The sequence below is a fragment of the Anopheles moucheti genome, chromosome 3 (assembly GCF_943734755.1).
Source record: "Anopheles moucheti chromosome 3, idAnoMoucSN_F20_07, whole genome shotgun sequence".
In the NCBI taxonomy this organism is placed as follows: Eukaryota; Metazoa; Arthropoda; class Insecta; order Diptera; family Culicidae; genus Anopheles; species Anopheles moucheti.
Genome location: NC_069141.1, coordinates 32,028,473 through 32,044,667, shown reverse-complemented (window position 1 = coordinate 32,044,667; position 16,195 = coordinate 32,028,473). Strand labels below are relative to the sequence as shown.

Genomic DNA, 16,195 nt, shown 5'->3' with positions numbered 1-16,195 from the left:
CACAGGTAAGTTGTTTATTTACTTTTTATATGAATTTGTTTTACAAATGAAAAAATGTAAATTTGGTATGCCCTCGTTTCACGTTACCATAACTTCTGTATGTTTTTGATTTCAGTGTTGTTTATGAGCTTATCAAACATGAAGGCTACACATTTCTCAAGTAGAATAGAGTTCTTCTTGGTCGGTTCGGCTGGAGAAAGAGGTTGGTTCTGAATTATTTGCATGAAAGATGTCTGAACGACTATAATTTTGAAAAATAGTTCTGCATCAACTTCAAAATATTTTTTTGTGTGAGAATCGTGTGAATCAAACGCTTCAAATCAACGTAAAGGATCTTTCTTGTGGTTTATTAAATTTTAATGTAATTTCCAGTATTACGGCTATCGCCGTATTTTATGTGTTATAATTTATTACAAAAATAATGTTCTAATAACCTTTAATCTGAGCTTGTAGAGATTTCGTTTCCGGAGGTCCTTTTACTAGTTGTCTTTGAGGTCCTTGTTGGGGATTCGTTTGCGGAGGACCTTTAATCTGAGCTTGTTGAGATTTCGTTTGCGCAGGCCCTTTTACTTGTAGTTTCGAAGGTCCTTGTTGGGGACTCGTTTGCGAAGGACCTTTAATCTGAGCTTGCGGAGGCCATTTTACTTGTAGTTTCGAAGGTCCTTGTTGGGGACTCGTTTGCGGAGAACCTTTAATCTGAGCTTGTGGAGATTTCGTTTGCGGAGGCCCTTTTACTTGTAGTTTCGAAGGTCCTTGTTGGGGTCTCGTTTGCGGAGAACCTTTAATCTGAGCTTGTGGAGATTTCGTTTCTGGAGGTCCTTTTACTTGTAGTTTCGAAGGTCCTTCTTGGGGTCTCGTTTGCGGAGAACCTTTAATCTGTGCTTGTGGAGATTTTGTTTCTGGAGGTCCTTTTACTTGTAGTTTCGTAGGTCCTTGTTGGGGACTCGTTTGCGGAGGACCTTTAATCTGAGCTTGTTGAGATTTCGTTTGCGAAGGCCCTTTTATTTGTAGTTTCGAAGGTCCTTGTTGGGGATTCGTTTGCGGAGAACTTTTAATCTGAGCTTGTGGAGATTTCGTTTCTGGAGGTCCTTTTACTCGTTGTCTTGGAGGTCCTTGTTGGGAACTCGTTTGCGGAGGACTTTTAATCTGAGCTTGTGGGGATTTCGTTTGCGGAGGCCCTTTTACTTGTAGTTTCGAAGGTCCTTGTTTTGGACTCGTTTGCGGAGGACCTTTTACTGGTGATTGCGATTGTTGGGGACTCGTTTGCGGAGGATCTTTGACTTGTGTTCGTTGAGGTCTTGGTTGTTGATCTTGAACAGTTTGTTGTGGCGAAGTTGCTTCTTTTACCTGTTGATGTTGGCTATTTTGAAGAGGTTTTATGTTTTGTGTTTGCTGGGAGTCTTCATTTTTCTTCAAAAGCTTTGCATTAGCTGCAAATTTAATAAAAAAATGAAAAAATGATCAGCTTAGTGTGGTAGTGGTCATATTTTTGATGCTTTGGTAAAACTACCTATTGCTACTACGCAAAGCAGAAGTATCACTTGTCTCATGATTGCCAACGTTCTAGACTTGAATTTACACGTACACACTTTGCAAGATGGCAAGATTGTTAGGGAGTAAGGTTATTTTATAGTCCATGTATCAATTATTGAGTAGAAAATCAATTTCCCATTGAAACCGAGGTGGAATGAAGTGTAAAAATGCACTTGGGTAATTATTGTGTTGATAAACATACGTATTGGAATATAGTATGCATAAAGAAAAAGCATAGCAATAAATAGCAAAATTGGTTACATTTAAAAATATTTCATTTTAACGTAATCTACAGTAATGCAGTGCAAATTTAAGTTAATTTTACATTCCAACTTTTCAGGTCTTATGCCCAGTTGTAGATCTTGCCACAGTTTCACGTTGACATCTGACAATCATTTACCTTGGAATGATGATAAGATGTATGTTTTCGTGTCTTCAAGTGCAATCTGCAATCCGTTTCTGTTATCCTTAAAAACTTTACAGAAACTCTGGTATCATCTTCTAGAAATAACAATTGACAAGAGCAAGAGTGTCGGGACATGTGTGATTGCTATAGAAGCGTCTCCTACGTGATTTTTGTTTAGCTAGGATCCGCAATCCCCATGGACAGAGCCAATGCTGTAGATATTAGACATCCTAGCTATAAAGCTATGACATTTTCTTGCGTATCGAATATTAAAATGTATGCGTGTAAATTATGTTTCATGTTGTTGTACCTCACGAGTGTTGATAACAACTGAACATAGTTTGTTTCGTAGCTTCAGTCGTTTTCAAAGAAAGCTTAAATCATATATATATATATATATATATATATATATATATATATATATATATATATATATATATATATATATATATATATATATATATATATATATATATATATATATATATATATATATATATATATATATATATATATATAATTATATATAAACTATCGGATCATATAAGTTGAATGATAGGGTGTTTTTATTGGAGTCCCATAGGAGTTACATAGGCGCAGAGATACTTAGGTGCAATCGAAAAAGAAATGGATTTCGCATTACCAAAATTTAAAAGAATACAACCAGCCAACAAAATAATTTAAATCGTACTCTTCAATATGTATGAACTTTTTTCATATGTCTGCGTAGTATTTTGAATGGCATACAGTGCTGTTAGATATAAATTTTCGTATTGTGTTATTTATATTGAATCTTTTAACCATTATTTCGATGCTCAAAAGGATCGTTGGTCCCGTATGTGTGGAAGGACAATAGAGAAACCGTTACAATGACCACCTCCATGAGCTGTACGGCGAACTTACTGCTGTATAGCGGATTAGATTCGCCATGCTCCGATGGACTGGTCACGTTATAAGAATCGTTATGAAATCGAATCTCTTATTCACGTTATACTTCCTCTTCGTTCCTCACGTTGGGTTGTGATTTTAACATAAATAAACTACTAAAAACATGATAAGCATAGTCGTGTATACTAGTCTGAAGTAAAAGTAAAAGCAAAATTGATGTCATCCATCAGCGGCACAAAAATAAAATCACTTGCCAGAAATCGTTTGCGATATGTATGATATTTGAACATTTAATAATAAAGTCAGGAGCTCATTTCAGATAAAATTTAACCCCAGGGACATATCGGTTTGCCCTCCATTATTGTACAGATTGCTGCACGAGATACTGCCATAGCAGGGTTCTTGATCACTGGCCTGGGGTAGGCTGCAGCTTCGCCGAGGAGAGATACTGCAAACGGGATGGAAAATAGATTGAAGCTATTATTGCAGTCTTGTGTTAATCTTAACCCACTTACCTGCTACAAAGAGCGTCAAAACTATAAACAAGAATACTCTGTTCATGATGTTACCTGTAATGCTTCGTTTTATTGGCTGAATAGATATGCAAGAAGCACTAGATTTTAGAATCTTTTTATAGATTTTCAATTCGTAAATGATCTATATCGTTACTAACTTAACTTATTGACGCTCTTGTTAACTTGCCGTGACAGGCACGGTGTTTGTGCTTCAAGGTGGTATATGCAATACTGTTGTAATTACTTATCGCACAGGTAAGTTGTTTATTTACTTTTTATATGAATTTGTTTTACAAATGAAAAAATGTAAATTTCGTATGCCCTCGTTTCACGTTACCATAACTTCTGTATGTATTGGATTTCATTGTTGTTTATGAGCTTATCAAACATGTAGGCTACACATTTCTCAAGTAGAATAGAGTTCTTCTTGGTCGTTTCGGCTGGAGAAAGAGGTTGGTTCTGAATTATTTGCATGAAAGATCACAGAACTGCTATAATTTACGAAAATAGTCCCTAATTTTACTGAAACTAATCAGTTTAGCATAAGACTAACTTTAAAAATATTTTTTTGTGAGAATCGTGTGAATCAAACGCTTCAAATCAACTTAAAGGATCTTTCTTGTGGTTTATTAAATTTTAATGTAATTTCCAGTATTACGGCTATCGTCGTATTTTATGTGTTATAATTTGTTACAAAAATATTGTACTAATAACCTTTAATCTGAGCTTGTGGAGATTTCGTTTCTGGAGGTCCTTTTACTTGTTGACGTGGAGATCCTTGTTGGGGACTCGTTTGCGAAGGACCTTTAATCTGAGCTTGTGGAGATTTCGTTTGCGGAGGCCCTTTGATATGTATGAACTTTTTCATAGATCTGCGTAGTATCTTGAATGGCATACAGTGATGTTAAATATAAATTTTCGTATTGTATTATTTATATTGAATGTTTTAACCATTTTTTCGAGTTATAACCATTTGTCTTAAGTATTCAATGAATTGAAAACATTAATGTACTTGTGCTCAGTTGGCGAAAACAAAGGTACCAAAGGATTATTATTTGTTTGATTTCGTGTTTAACAATAGCTGTATGCTTGGAACTTATGTGTTACCCTAAACAGGGTCTTGATGTATTGTAAATGTCAACCGCGGTGACGTGTTGATGCAGGCGATCCTAACTCAAGGCATTTACCCTTCGTGCAAGTTTGCTGATTTCTGGAGCGCAATCTTGCAGTGACCTAAAATTTGAATGGACGAAATGGTACATAATATTCGTTTTTGGTTTATGTATTTAATTTGTGGTCCTGTATCTACAACTACGTACAGGTTTACTTTCTGGCCAACATATTCCATATAGGCCTGGTGTGCAAGGTCTTTCGTACCCGTCGTCGTCCGGTTGGCGTGCAGCAACCGATGCGAAAATAACAATAATATATGCTGCAATTAAGAAGCTGTGGCGAACCGGCCACAACTCCCAGACGCATCAGCACATAGAGAACAAGAGAGGACAATAGCACATAGAGAACAGTCGCAATCCCCAACAACGACAGCAATTCCTGGAATACAGTTCCCCGTCCTTACAAGCGCAACTGCGCAAGCAGTTGCACTGAAAACAATGCAAGGGATTGTATTCACGGATACAACACACATACAGACCGTGCAGCGTTAGCAGTCTGCACAACTCAGTCTGGATCCAACAGCCAACGTGAAAAGGTCTGCTCCTTCGGTTACGAGTTTAATAATAGTTTATAATAAAGATCAAGAAAATATTTGTCGGCCACAGCATTGGCTACATTGGTGACCCCTGACAAACTTTATTAGTGTTCCCCGACAAGCTACATAGTTGATCTTCCACGATATTATAGTAGTGATCCTGTGTTTCACGTGGCAATCCTTACGAACGGTGCCCCACGCAGCACCCTCGCAGTGCGTTCAACGAGCCAACTCGCGTATCGCGCTCCGCGCCCGACAAAAAAAAAAACACGTCCCGCGCCCGACAAACACAACCGTGTACCCGCGAAACCACGCTGCCAGTAACCTGACGTGTGAAAATGAATCCGGAAACCAAATCAACGAGCCAAGAGGACACCCAAAATGCGACGAAAAATCCGGAAAATACATTGACTAAGGATGAAGTTTCTCCGCAGCTACAGTTGCTAAAGATAAACTATCCACCATTCGACGGCGATGACGTGGATGTATGGTTTGTCTGCCTCGAAGCAGCGTTTGAAGTGAACGGCATAAAAGCAGACAAAACTAAATTCAACGCTCTAATAGTAGCACTTGGCACTCGAGCGAAGCATGTATATTCGACCATTTCTCGTTGTGCTGAAATGACAACCCAGACCCGATACTCCACACTGAAAACCGACGTCGTGGCTCATTTCCACCCATCTGAAACAAAGCGCATTTCCACCCTGTTAGAAGGAGTAACTTTGGGTGATCAAAAACCTAGTTCGCTCCTCACACAGATGCGACGTACTGGTGGAGTAGGATGCAGTGACAAAATCCTGGCCAATATTTGGATGCGAGCATTACCATCGACAGTTCGTTCTATTCTTGCAGCCATGTCCACGGCTACCTTAGACGAACAAGCCCAGGTTGCCGATAAGATCATGGAAGCCCCCCGAAACGAAATAGATTCCGTACAAGTTACATCACCTATCCAACATCAAACATCACTGGAATCGCAAATCGCCGCCTTAAGCAAGAAATTTGATCATCTACTAAGAGAGCAGCATCGGCGCCCATGGAATCGACGAAACAGTCATCCGGGGAGACACAACGGAAATTATCGCAGCCAGTCTCGAGAGCGTGATTATTTCATCTGTTACTACCATCGCCGCTATGGTAGTGCAGCAAAGAAGTGTGAGAATCATCAAAATCCAGAAAAAAAGTGCCAATTCACGTCGGTTCCAAAAAACTAAGTGGTGTGCAGCCTAGCTGCACTAAACTTGAACAGGTAAACCGTATTCATATTTTGGACCAAGCTTCACACCAAAACTTCCTGATTGACACAGGTGCAGACGTTTCCGTTATTCCGCCAACACTAAAGGAACGCGATAATCCTTCATCAGAACATCTTTTCGCAGCAAACGGAACAAAAATAGCAACGTTCGGCACAAAACGTCTTACACTCAAAATTGGCCTGCGTCGTCCGTTCACCTGGTTATTCACCATAGCAGATGTAAAATCACCCATCATCGGAGCTGATTTTTTAAGCCACCACGATCTGTTGGTAGATATACGACGAAACAAAATCATCGATAACACCACACGATTAGAGATATCAAACATCAGCAGCGTTTCCGAGCCAGTCATCAAATCGTATGATTCAACATCACCATTTGCGGAAATATTAAGTGAGTACAAAGACATCACCATGCTTAATATCAATCGCAAACAAACAAGTGCAAAAACTGTTCACCAAATTATTACTACTGGCCAACCTGTTTTCTGTCGTCCACGTCGTTTACCCATTGATAAGCTGGAAGCAGCGAAAGCTGAATTTAGATTCTTAATGGAACAAGGAATCTGCCAAGCTTCCAAAAGTTCTTGGGCCAGTCCTCTACACCTGGTCAAGAAGGCTGATGGAACATTTCGTCCTTGCGGCGATTACAGGAGCTTAAACGCTATAACAGTTCCAGATCGATACCCAATACCTCATATCCAGGACTTTTCAAACATTCTCCACAACAAGACAATATTCTCGTGCATCGATCTACAACGCGCTTATCACCAGATTCCGGTCGCACCAGAAGATATTCCAAAAACCGCTATCACCACACCATTCGGATTGTTCGAATTTAAATTCATGACGTTCGGACTCCGAAATGCAGGTCAGACACTTCAGCGACATCTTCACGACATTTTAGGCGATCTAGATTTTGTTTTCCCTTACGTCGACGACTTGTGCATCGCTTCTAGCAGCATTGAACAGCACAAAGAACATCTTCGTAAGGTTTTTCAACGTTTAAAGGAAAATGAACTAGCCATCAACGCAGCTAAATGTCAAATCGGACTTAATGAAGTAATATTTCTCGGACATTTGATTACTGCTGAAGGAATCAAACCATCAAAAAGGAAGGTAGAAGCCATATTAAATTTCCCACAGCCAACAACAGCCAGACAGTTAAAACGATTCCTGGGAACCATAAACTTCTATCGTCGCTTCATACCGCACGCAGCGAAGAACCAACAAATCCTCCAAAACATGATGCAAGGAAATGTTCGCAACGACAATACACCATTGACATGGGACGAAGATACAACAAAAGCTTTCCACCAATGCAAGCAAGATTTAGCTAGTGCAACTCTACTCGCTCACCCCTGTGCGGATGCCAAATTAGCGTTGGAAGTAGACGCATCTGGCAACGCAATCGGAGCTGTATTGCACCAAATTTGGAAAAATGAACGTCAACCACTAGCGTACTTCTCTCGTAAGCTAAGCGCAAGCAAACAGAAAGCCAGCACTTACGATCGAGAACTTCTCGCAATATACGAAGCTGTGAAATACTTCAAAGATCATCTCGTCGGTCGTGAGTTTTGCATCTTTACCGATCATAAACCATTAGTTACAGCTTTCCAACAACGTCCGGAACGTGCAAGTCCAACTCAACAACGTCACTTAAGCTTCATCAGCGAATACACCACGGACATCAGACACATTTCCGGAGCAAAAAATCAAGTAGCAGACATGTTAAGCCGTTTAGAATCCATCGATAATCAGCCAATAGATTTCGAAGACCTAGCAGTAAAGCAACGAACAGATCCAGAGTTACAACATCTTTTGACAGACCCGAACACATCGCTTTGCTTAAAGACATTCCAAACGCATCTAACATCGACACCAATTTTCTGCGACATATCCACCCAGAAAATCAGACCCTTCATTCCAAAAGAGTTTCGCAGGCAGATCATATCAAAGTTTCATGGTGCATCTCATCCTGGCATTCGATCGACAACAAAACTCGTATCCGACTCATACGTATGGCCAGCAATACGGCGTGATTGCAAACATTTTGTAATGCACTGTATTCCATGTCAAAAGTCGAAGATAATACGTCACAACAGATCACCGATCGAACACATAGCCATGCCAGACAATAGGTTCACACACATTCATATGGACATTATTGGACCTATGCCACCATCTGAGGGAAATCAATATTGTCTTACCATAATAGACAAGTTTACCAGATGGCCCGAGGCTATGCCAATTCCAAATATCACTGCCGAAACAGTAGCAAAAGCGTTTGTCAACGGTTGGATCGCCAGATTTGGCGTACCAAGCAAGCTAACAACAGACTTAGGCAGACAATTCGAATCCGAACTCTTCAAAGAACTTCTCTATCTTCTTGGAATAAACCATCTGCGTACTACACCGTACCATCCTCAAGCAAATGGACATGTAGAACGCATGCATCGCCAGCTCAAAACAGCTTTGAAATGTCACAACACCCCCAGTTGGACATCAGCATTACCAATAGTATTACTCGGAATGCGAACTTCATGCAAAGACGACATAGGAGCATCTGCAGCTGAATTAACCTACGGTACATCGCTTAGACTACCAGGGGAATTCTTTGCCACCAACGAAAACTCCAGCACCAAGCCAACAACAGATTTCGTTGAAAATCTAAAAAAGACAATGGCAAAGCTTAAGCCAACTTCCACCTCCAATCATTCTACACAGCGACCTTTTGTCCAAAAATCATTGGAAACCTGCACACATGTCTTTATTCGAACCGGAGCCATCAAACCGCCTTTAACTCCACCCTACGATGGACCCTACCGCGTCATTCGGCGAAAAAAGAAATATTTCATAGTAGACATCAACGGAAAAAGTTCATCCATATCCATCGACCGTCTTAAAGCAGCATTCGTACATAACGAACAACAGCAAGATATTCCTGGTAAACCTTCACTGGAACCTCGCACTACATCCTCAGGACGACACGTGAGGATCCCACTCAGGTTCTTAAAAACATAGGGGAGAGTATTGTGGCGAACCGGCCACAACTCCCAGACGCATCAGCACATAGAGAACAAGAGAGGACAATAGCACATAGAGAACAGTCGCAATCCCCAACAACGACAGCAATTCCTGGAATACAGTTCCCCGTCCTTACAAGCGCAACTGCGCAAGCAGTTGCACTGAAAACAATGCAAGGGATTGTATTCACGGATACAACACACATACAGACCGTGCAGCGTTAGCAGTCTGCACAACTCAGTCTGGATCCAACAGCCAACGTGAAAAGGTCTGCTCCTTCGGTTACGAGTTTAATAATAGTTTATAATAAAGATCAAGAAAATATTTGTCGGCCACAGCATTGGCTACAAAGCATATAACATAAGGAAATTAAAAGGTATATAACCTAAGGAAATTAAAAGGTTTTACCAATTGCAACCAGCAGTGCCGTGACGTGCTTCATGTTGATATTTGCCTTAAGTTTGGCTTAAGGTAGTAACACGAATACTTTCTCAGAACCGCTTAATTTGACTGATCTTTTATATTGACTCTCTTTGTCAGTAATAGTCTACTTAGAAATATTTGTTGCAGTTTTAGAGATTTGTCCCCTTATTGTTTGCGTCTGTTAATCAATTAGACATGATTGATGGATTACATGGTATTATTAGGCATAGCATCGTTATCGTTTCAATAAACCTCCAGTAGCACAGCAAGTCCAAATTTTTCAATACAAATTTTCAACTTGAAGGTTGCACCATGGTTATAAGGTTATTCGTAAATTTTTTACGTTTACTTTTAAGAAAAGAATATGTTTGTTAAAAAAATGAACGATACTTACTTGCTTCGTGGTTTTAGCTTTTTTTGAGCAGAACCAACTTATCTGGAAGTAAGAATTTAAAAGTGATGGAAACAATTTTTTCGTACATTTTTCGTTCGAAGATATGTGAAAGACTATCCATTTATGTTCGCCATTGAAAGAAATTTATTGAAGCATAAGAAGATCGCTAAAAGCTTGATCCGTTGATGGTCTCAACAAAATACAATATAGCGTAATGTGCATATAGGAAGGAAATCAATCTAACGGAAATTTCTTCAAACCGATTAGCCTACTCGTTTGTTGCTGATGTCTCTACTGTTCTTGCTGTCCTTTTCGACATGCATTTTCAAACCTGTTCTTGCTGCCATTCTCCCTGGCCTTGTGGAATTACAATATCGTATTCTTGAGAATCATACTGTTGTTGTTGCGGAGGTTGCGGTCTGTGCTGACGACGCTGCACTCCCTGTTGTTGTTGACCACCATACTGCTGTTGTTGCGGAGGTTGCTGACGACGCTGCTGTCCCGGTAGCTGCTGCCCCTGTTGTTCCTGCCATTGCCTCAGGCCTCGTGGAAGTACAGGGTCGTATTCAAACTGTTGTTGTTGCGGAGGTTGCTGACGAAGCTGCGCTCCCTGTTGTTGTTGACCAGCATACTGCTGTTGTTGCGGAGGTTGCTGACGACGCTGCTGTCCCGGTAGCTGCTGCTCCTGTTGTTCCTGCCATTGCCTCAGGCCTCGTGGAAGTACAGGGTCGTATTCAAACTGTTGTTGTTGCGGAGGTTGCTGACGACGCTGCACTCCCTGTTGTTGTTGACCACCATACTGCTGTTGTTGCGGAGGGTGCTGACGACGCTGCTGTCCCGGTAGCTGCTGCTCCTGTTGTTCCTGCCATTGCCTCAGGCCTTGTGGAAGTACAGGGTCGTATTCAAACTGTTGTTGTTGCGGAGGTTGCTGACGACGCTGCACTCCCTGTTGTTGTTGACCATAATATTGCTGTTGTTGCGGAGGGTGCTGACGACGCTGCTGTCCCGGTAGCTGCTGCCCCTGTTGTTGCTGCTGCTGTTGCTGGAGTCTTCTTCCAATCTGATTGTACAGTTCCATCTCGTTTCCCAGCTGCTGTTCTATTCCAATCTGCACGGATTGTTCCTCTTCTTTTTGCTGTTGCATTCTTCTTCCAAGCTGTTGCATTAGTTGTTCTCCTTGTTGTTGGGACTGGCTTGCTGGATCATCCGACAGTTGTCGATTGCCACCTCTCATGTTTTGAAGGAATATCCTAGCCATTTCCGGGTTGAACGCTCCATGAAGCGGCACGAAAACATTGCTAGCTGCAATTGAAAATATTAATATATAGAGAGTTGGAGAAATGGATTATGTGTAAGTGATGAACTCTGCATTAGGAATACTTACCAACCGCCACCAGGCACACCAGAACTACTAAAGACTGCATCTCTACGACGAATATGTGTTGACACAAAACCAGCACACTGTACTGCTATCGTTTCTGTCTTGGATTTATATAGCAGTTTGGTGGGAATGAATAGCTGAGCGACAAATTTTCACGGTGGTTGTAGCAGTAGTATGTAACATAGGTAATATTGTACCATTATTGTTTCATTTGGCTGTAAACAATCTGTTACATAGAATATACAGCTATGCGTGTGTTTTTGATCATGTAATAGATAAGAACTACACATAATATATGCAAAACAAACATGTTAACAATTCGTAACAGCAGATGTGGCCACGTAAGGAATGGAAAACCTTCGGAAAAGTTACGAAAGCGTCATGGCAGCATGGAATTTATATAAGGGCCACACAATTGGTATGAGTAGGTATATAGTAGTCTCATAGTAAAACTATAGTAACACTTCGAGCGTGAAACAAGTATGAATGTAAGTGGAAGTGTAGTTTGATAGAATTTACTAGACCCAGTGTTGTGGTTTCGCGCGTTAGATGCGAACTGCTATCTTTGAATATCTGTGGGGTATTGTTGTTGTCGTTTTAAATTAAAAGTATTATTGAATTGAGATGTAGATATAAGTATTGCATTGTGGTTTTAAAAATGGCTATAAATGCTTTTTAGGAAACCGACCATACGCACAGCAACAAAAAAAAATAAACAAAATAGTAGTAGAACTCGCTTCATTGAGGTGTCTTTGAGGTCTTTGCTTTTAAGCTGCAAAGTAATAAGTGAAGAATAATTTACACTAAGTGAATGTTAGTGAATTTAGTAGCAGAGTCAGGCATGATAATTACAAGGCGTTTCATATCTTTTGTTTTTATTGTGGATATTAGGTTGGCGATAATCAATTACCGTTCGGAATACTCCAATAAGGAATACTTAAAGAACAATATTATATTTTAGCAATGTGGTTCATGTAAATTTAATTTTCAACTCCAAAAAGGAATTAAATGCTTATAGAAATAGCAACTTTGTTAACGACTTTCATTAATTTAAATTTTTATTTTGCCATGTTTTTTTGAGTGTCAGTAGCGCTTCGGAAAAAACGGAAGTATTTTTCTTACTATTAATGCGATCAAGTCGTTCATATTCAACGATTGAAGTCGTTCATATTCAATGACCTGGTTCTATGTCCTACTGAGATCTGGCAGAACATGTCTTCGGGAAGACAGTTAGAAGGGGGTTGGGCCATCATTAGGCGCAGAGTATTTGGCGATCGACTATCAACCGTACTATTTGCTGAAAGTAAAGCACATTTGAAGTAATGATGATAATAGTAACTTAAAATAGGTACACTCAGCTTACCCAGTGTTACAACGCAAAGCAATATTACGACAAATTTCATTTTTAGTCTCTACAAATTCATCAGAGAACTGTTTTGTCTCATGTGTGTAAGTTCTTTTATAATCGTTTTTGCCGAGCAATTGTGGGGTGTTTATAATAAGCATGATGCATAGTAGTTAAATAATTAGGTTGAAGGAGAGCTTAATAGTAAAATGTAACAACAAAATTAGAAACACAAATGACGTTTAGAAACGTCTTGTTGTTTGATTGCATATTATAGTTCCCTTTGCTTTTTGGGTCTAAACATCCTCAAGTGGTCCAGATCTGAGGTGTAACTTGCATGTGATGTGGTGAGCAATATAACGTACAAGAAAAAATAATTTGTCGCCTTCAAGACAAAACATTGCAATACACTTTTAACCATTGTTGGTAAGGTAATGACGCTCAAGTACACGGTCGCATTTTGCATCGATCAAAATCAGATTTAATTAATTGATTTTTTCCACTTTACAGTTAGATTTGAGGTTCATAGATTTGTAGGAATGGGAATGAGTGAAATGTTATTATTTCCCCAAAAAGATGAAATACGTTTCATTCTCTTTATTGATGATCAGAACTCTCATCGTGTCGGGTTTATTTCCGTCTATAAGACTAATGCATAATCGGTTATAGTGGTGGGTTCTCTTCTTTAGGGCATCCCCATTGGCGGTATGCTGTGATCCTGTTGTCGCCGGTTATTTCTTGCAATGGTGAAACTTCGAAGTCTATCAGCGACTACTGGAATCGGTTGCTGTGGTGAGTTCTCTTCTTTAGGACATCCCCATTGTCCAGGAATGCATGGCGGTATGATGTCATCCAGTTGTCGCAGGTTATTTCTTGCGAACATGAAATTGCGAAGTCTATCAGCGACTACTGGAATCGGTTGCTGTGGTGAGTTCTCTTCTTTAGGACATCCCCATTGTCCAGGAATGCATGGCGGTATGTTGTCATCCAGTTGTCGCAGGTTATTTCTTGCGAACATGAAATTGCGAAGTCTATCAGCGACTACTGGAATCGGTTGCTGTGGTGAGTTCTCTTCTTTAGGACATCCCCATTGTCCAGGAATGCATGGCGGTATGTTGTCATCCAGTTGTCGCAGGTTATTTCTTGGAATCGTGAAACCACGAAGTCTATCAGCGACTACTGGAGCTACATGGGGGTTGCTTCGTAACATTTCAACCATTGATGCCAAAGCTGTCAATATTGGGATATCACTATCTTCGGGACAATCGGGTCCAGGTACACAGTACTGCTGTCTTTGTTGTCGGTAGCCACCAGAAATTGGCCACCGCGGTTGCAGTTCAGCCTTGGTAGCTGTAATGTAAACTATAATAAAAATTGGGTAAACATTTATTAAGAAGCTATCAGTCTGTGATGAAAGTTGCGGGATCGGTGTCTCTTGCGACAGAAAATGCTCCAAATCCCACCTAAACTTTTCTCAATTTACGAGCACGGACTTACACATTGCAATAAAAGAAAGTAGCAATGCCACTCGTAGCATGATGTTGCCTGACAGACTTGCGTTGCTTTCAAACAACAATGCGGTTATCGAAAAGCCAGTGGTACCAGGCGAATGTTTTATAGTTATAGCGAAATTACACGTACCTATGGTAGCTTAATTTAATGAAAACATATTAACTCCTGCATTTGCTGTGGATATAAGACAATAATCAAATAAACATTGGTTGAATTATTACATGGAAAAGATTGGCAAGCGGCGGCCTGTTGGTGGAGGCGCCTGTTCTCGCAAGACTTTACCCATGCGAGTTGTGCCTCTACATGCACGACTAATTATCCAGAATTGAGCAATGGCAAGTAACGCCAAGTAAAATCAGAAAATGGCAGCCTAAGAACGCCTTAATGATTAATAAAAGATTAATGTACGATATTTGAGGCGGGGCATTTCCATTGCTTCAAAATGAAATAGAATCTTGTCCATTTTTTTTCGAGCTGGAACACGAAATATGTTCTTGAAAGAGGAGTGCTTTAATGGTACGACGTTTATCGGATGCTTCGTTTATGACTCATTGCGTTCTAATCAGTCGATCTTGTAAATACAGCCAATTTCCGAGTTACGCAAGTATTAAAAAAAAATGTTATGCAAAGTAATTTTTATAATAGTAAAATGTAGCGTGTATTAAGAAACAGTTGAAATTTGGTGAATGAAAATTTGAGTTTTTCATACAAAATTACGCTGTCAAAATTTTGGTACTCGCGTATCTTGAATTCGCGTAACTCGAGTGTCGCTTAACGCGGGAAACGACAAAGAAATTGTGTGATTTCCGTAGTTAGGAAGTGCATTTATTTGAAATCCGCTTGCCTGTGACGTTTGTGTACCATTGCTAATGGGTTTGATTTTTTTAAGTTTATTTATTTTATTTAACCAACACCATGTGACATTTTTAATTTTTCAATCTTTTCACTTTCAAAATTTCCAATCAATACATTTGAAATAACACTTTTATTAGCAGCTTTTAAGAATAGTGATACATATTTGTTTGGCGCTACGGTTCGTATTAAGAAAAGCTCTAATTACTGGGCCTTGCTTTTGAAACCGCAATCGGTCGGAAAACGGTTGGAACGGACCTACTGGGTTTGTGAGACCCTGGACATATGTGGATGCAAGCGCAACATTTGTCTGTTTCCGATAAGCATTTGGCGCAGTGCTTCGTCGCCGCTGAGCAGTTCGATAACCTGATTCACTATCCATGATATTAGTTTTCCAATACCGTCCACGGTCGATTGGTCGCCCGGCGTTGATCCATCAGGGAAGATATAGTCCACAGTTTGTTCTATCAGTGTAGCGACCAGATCACCAACGTTCGCGAAATTAAATGGCAAACCTCTAAGTGATCTTGGTGAGATAGGGTATCCGGAGTTTTGCCGCAGGTGGCGATCAATCTGGGCACTTGCTGGAAGTGGAGAGCGTTTTGCAATAATGATGATAAGTGTAATATGCAAAGGAGAAATCAACTTACCTAGTGCAACGAAGCAAAGTAGTAGTACGACAGCTTTCATGTTTGATGTACTAGAACACACCGGAGAAGGTTGGTATGGTACCTGCGACGCACGGCTTTTATACTAGTTGTAATGGTGCACTACAAACAAAAAGTTGTTTAGTGATGAATTTTCCGTTCATTCCACCTACGATATGGATATTATTGCATAACTAATCATCAAGATTTTTTTACGTCGTATTGCGAGAAAAATGTTTGTGGTGTGTTTTTTTAAAATAATGAGGTATAAAATAAATAAGCAGTCTTATTCGTTAGCAGGTCTAATTT

The 16,195-nt window shown here is 40.0% G+C and overlaps 2 protein-coding genes across 2 annotated transcripts; both read right to left on the bottom strand.

The window, feature by feature from the left end:
• Nucleotides 1–426: 426 nt before the first annotated feature.
• LOC128302653 (proline-rich protein HaeIII subfamily 1-like) lies at nt 427–1,550 on the bottom strand. The gene is made up of 2 exons (XM_053039520.1): nt 1,511–1,550; nt 427–1,430 (listed from the first exon to the last, which is right to left on the bottom strand). The coding sequence occupies exons 1-2, from the start codon at nt 1,548–1,550 to the stop codon at nt 427–429; spliced, it is 1,044 nt and encodes a 347-aa protein (XP_052895480.1).
• Nucleotides 1,551–15,388: 13,838 nt separating this feature from the next.
• LOC128302652 (uncharacterized) lies at nt 15,389–15,929 on the bottom strand. The gene is made up of 2 exons (XM_053039519.1): nt 15,890–15,929; nt 15,389–15,823 (listed from the first exon to the last, which is right to left on the bottom strand). Exons 1-2 carry the CDS (start codon nt 15,927–15,929, stop codon nt 15,498–15,500), a joined length of 366 nt encoding a protein of 121 aa, XP_052895479.1. The 3' UTR covers nt 15,389–15,497.
• Between the last annotated feature and the right edge of the window lie 266 nt (nt 15,930–16,195).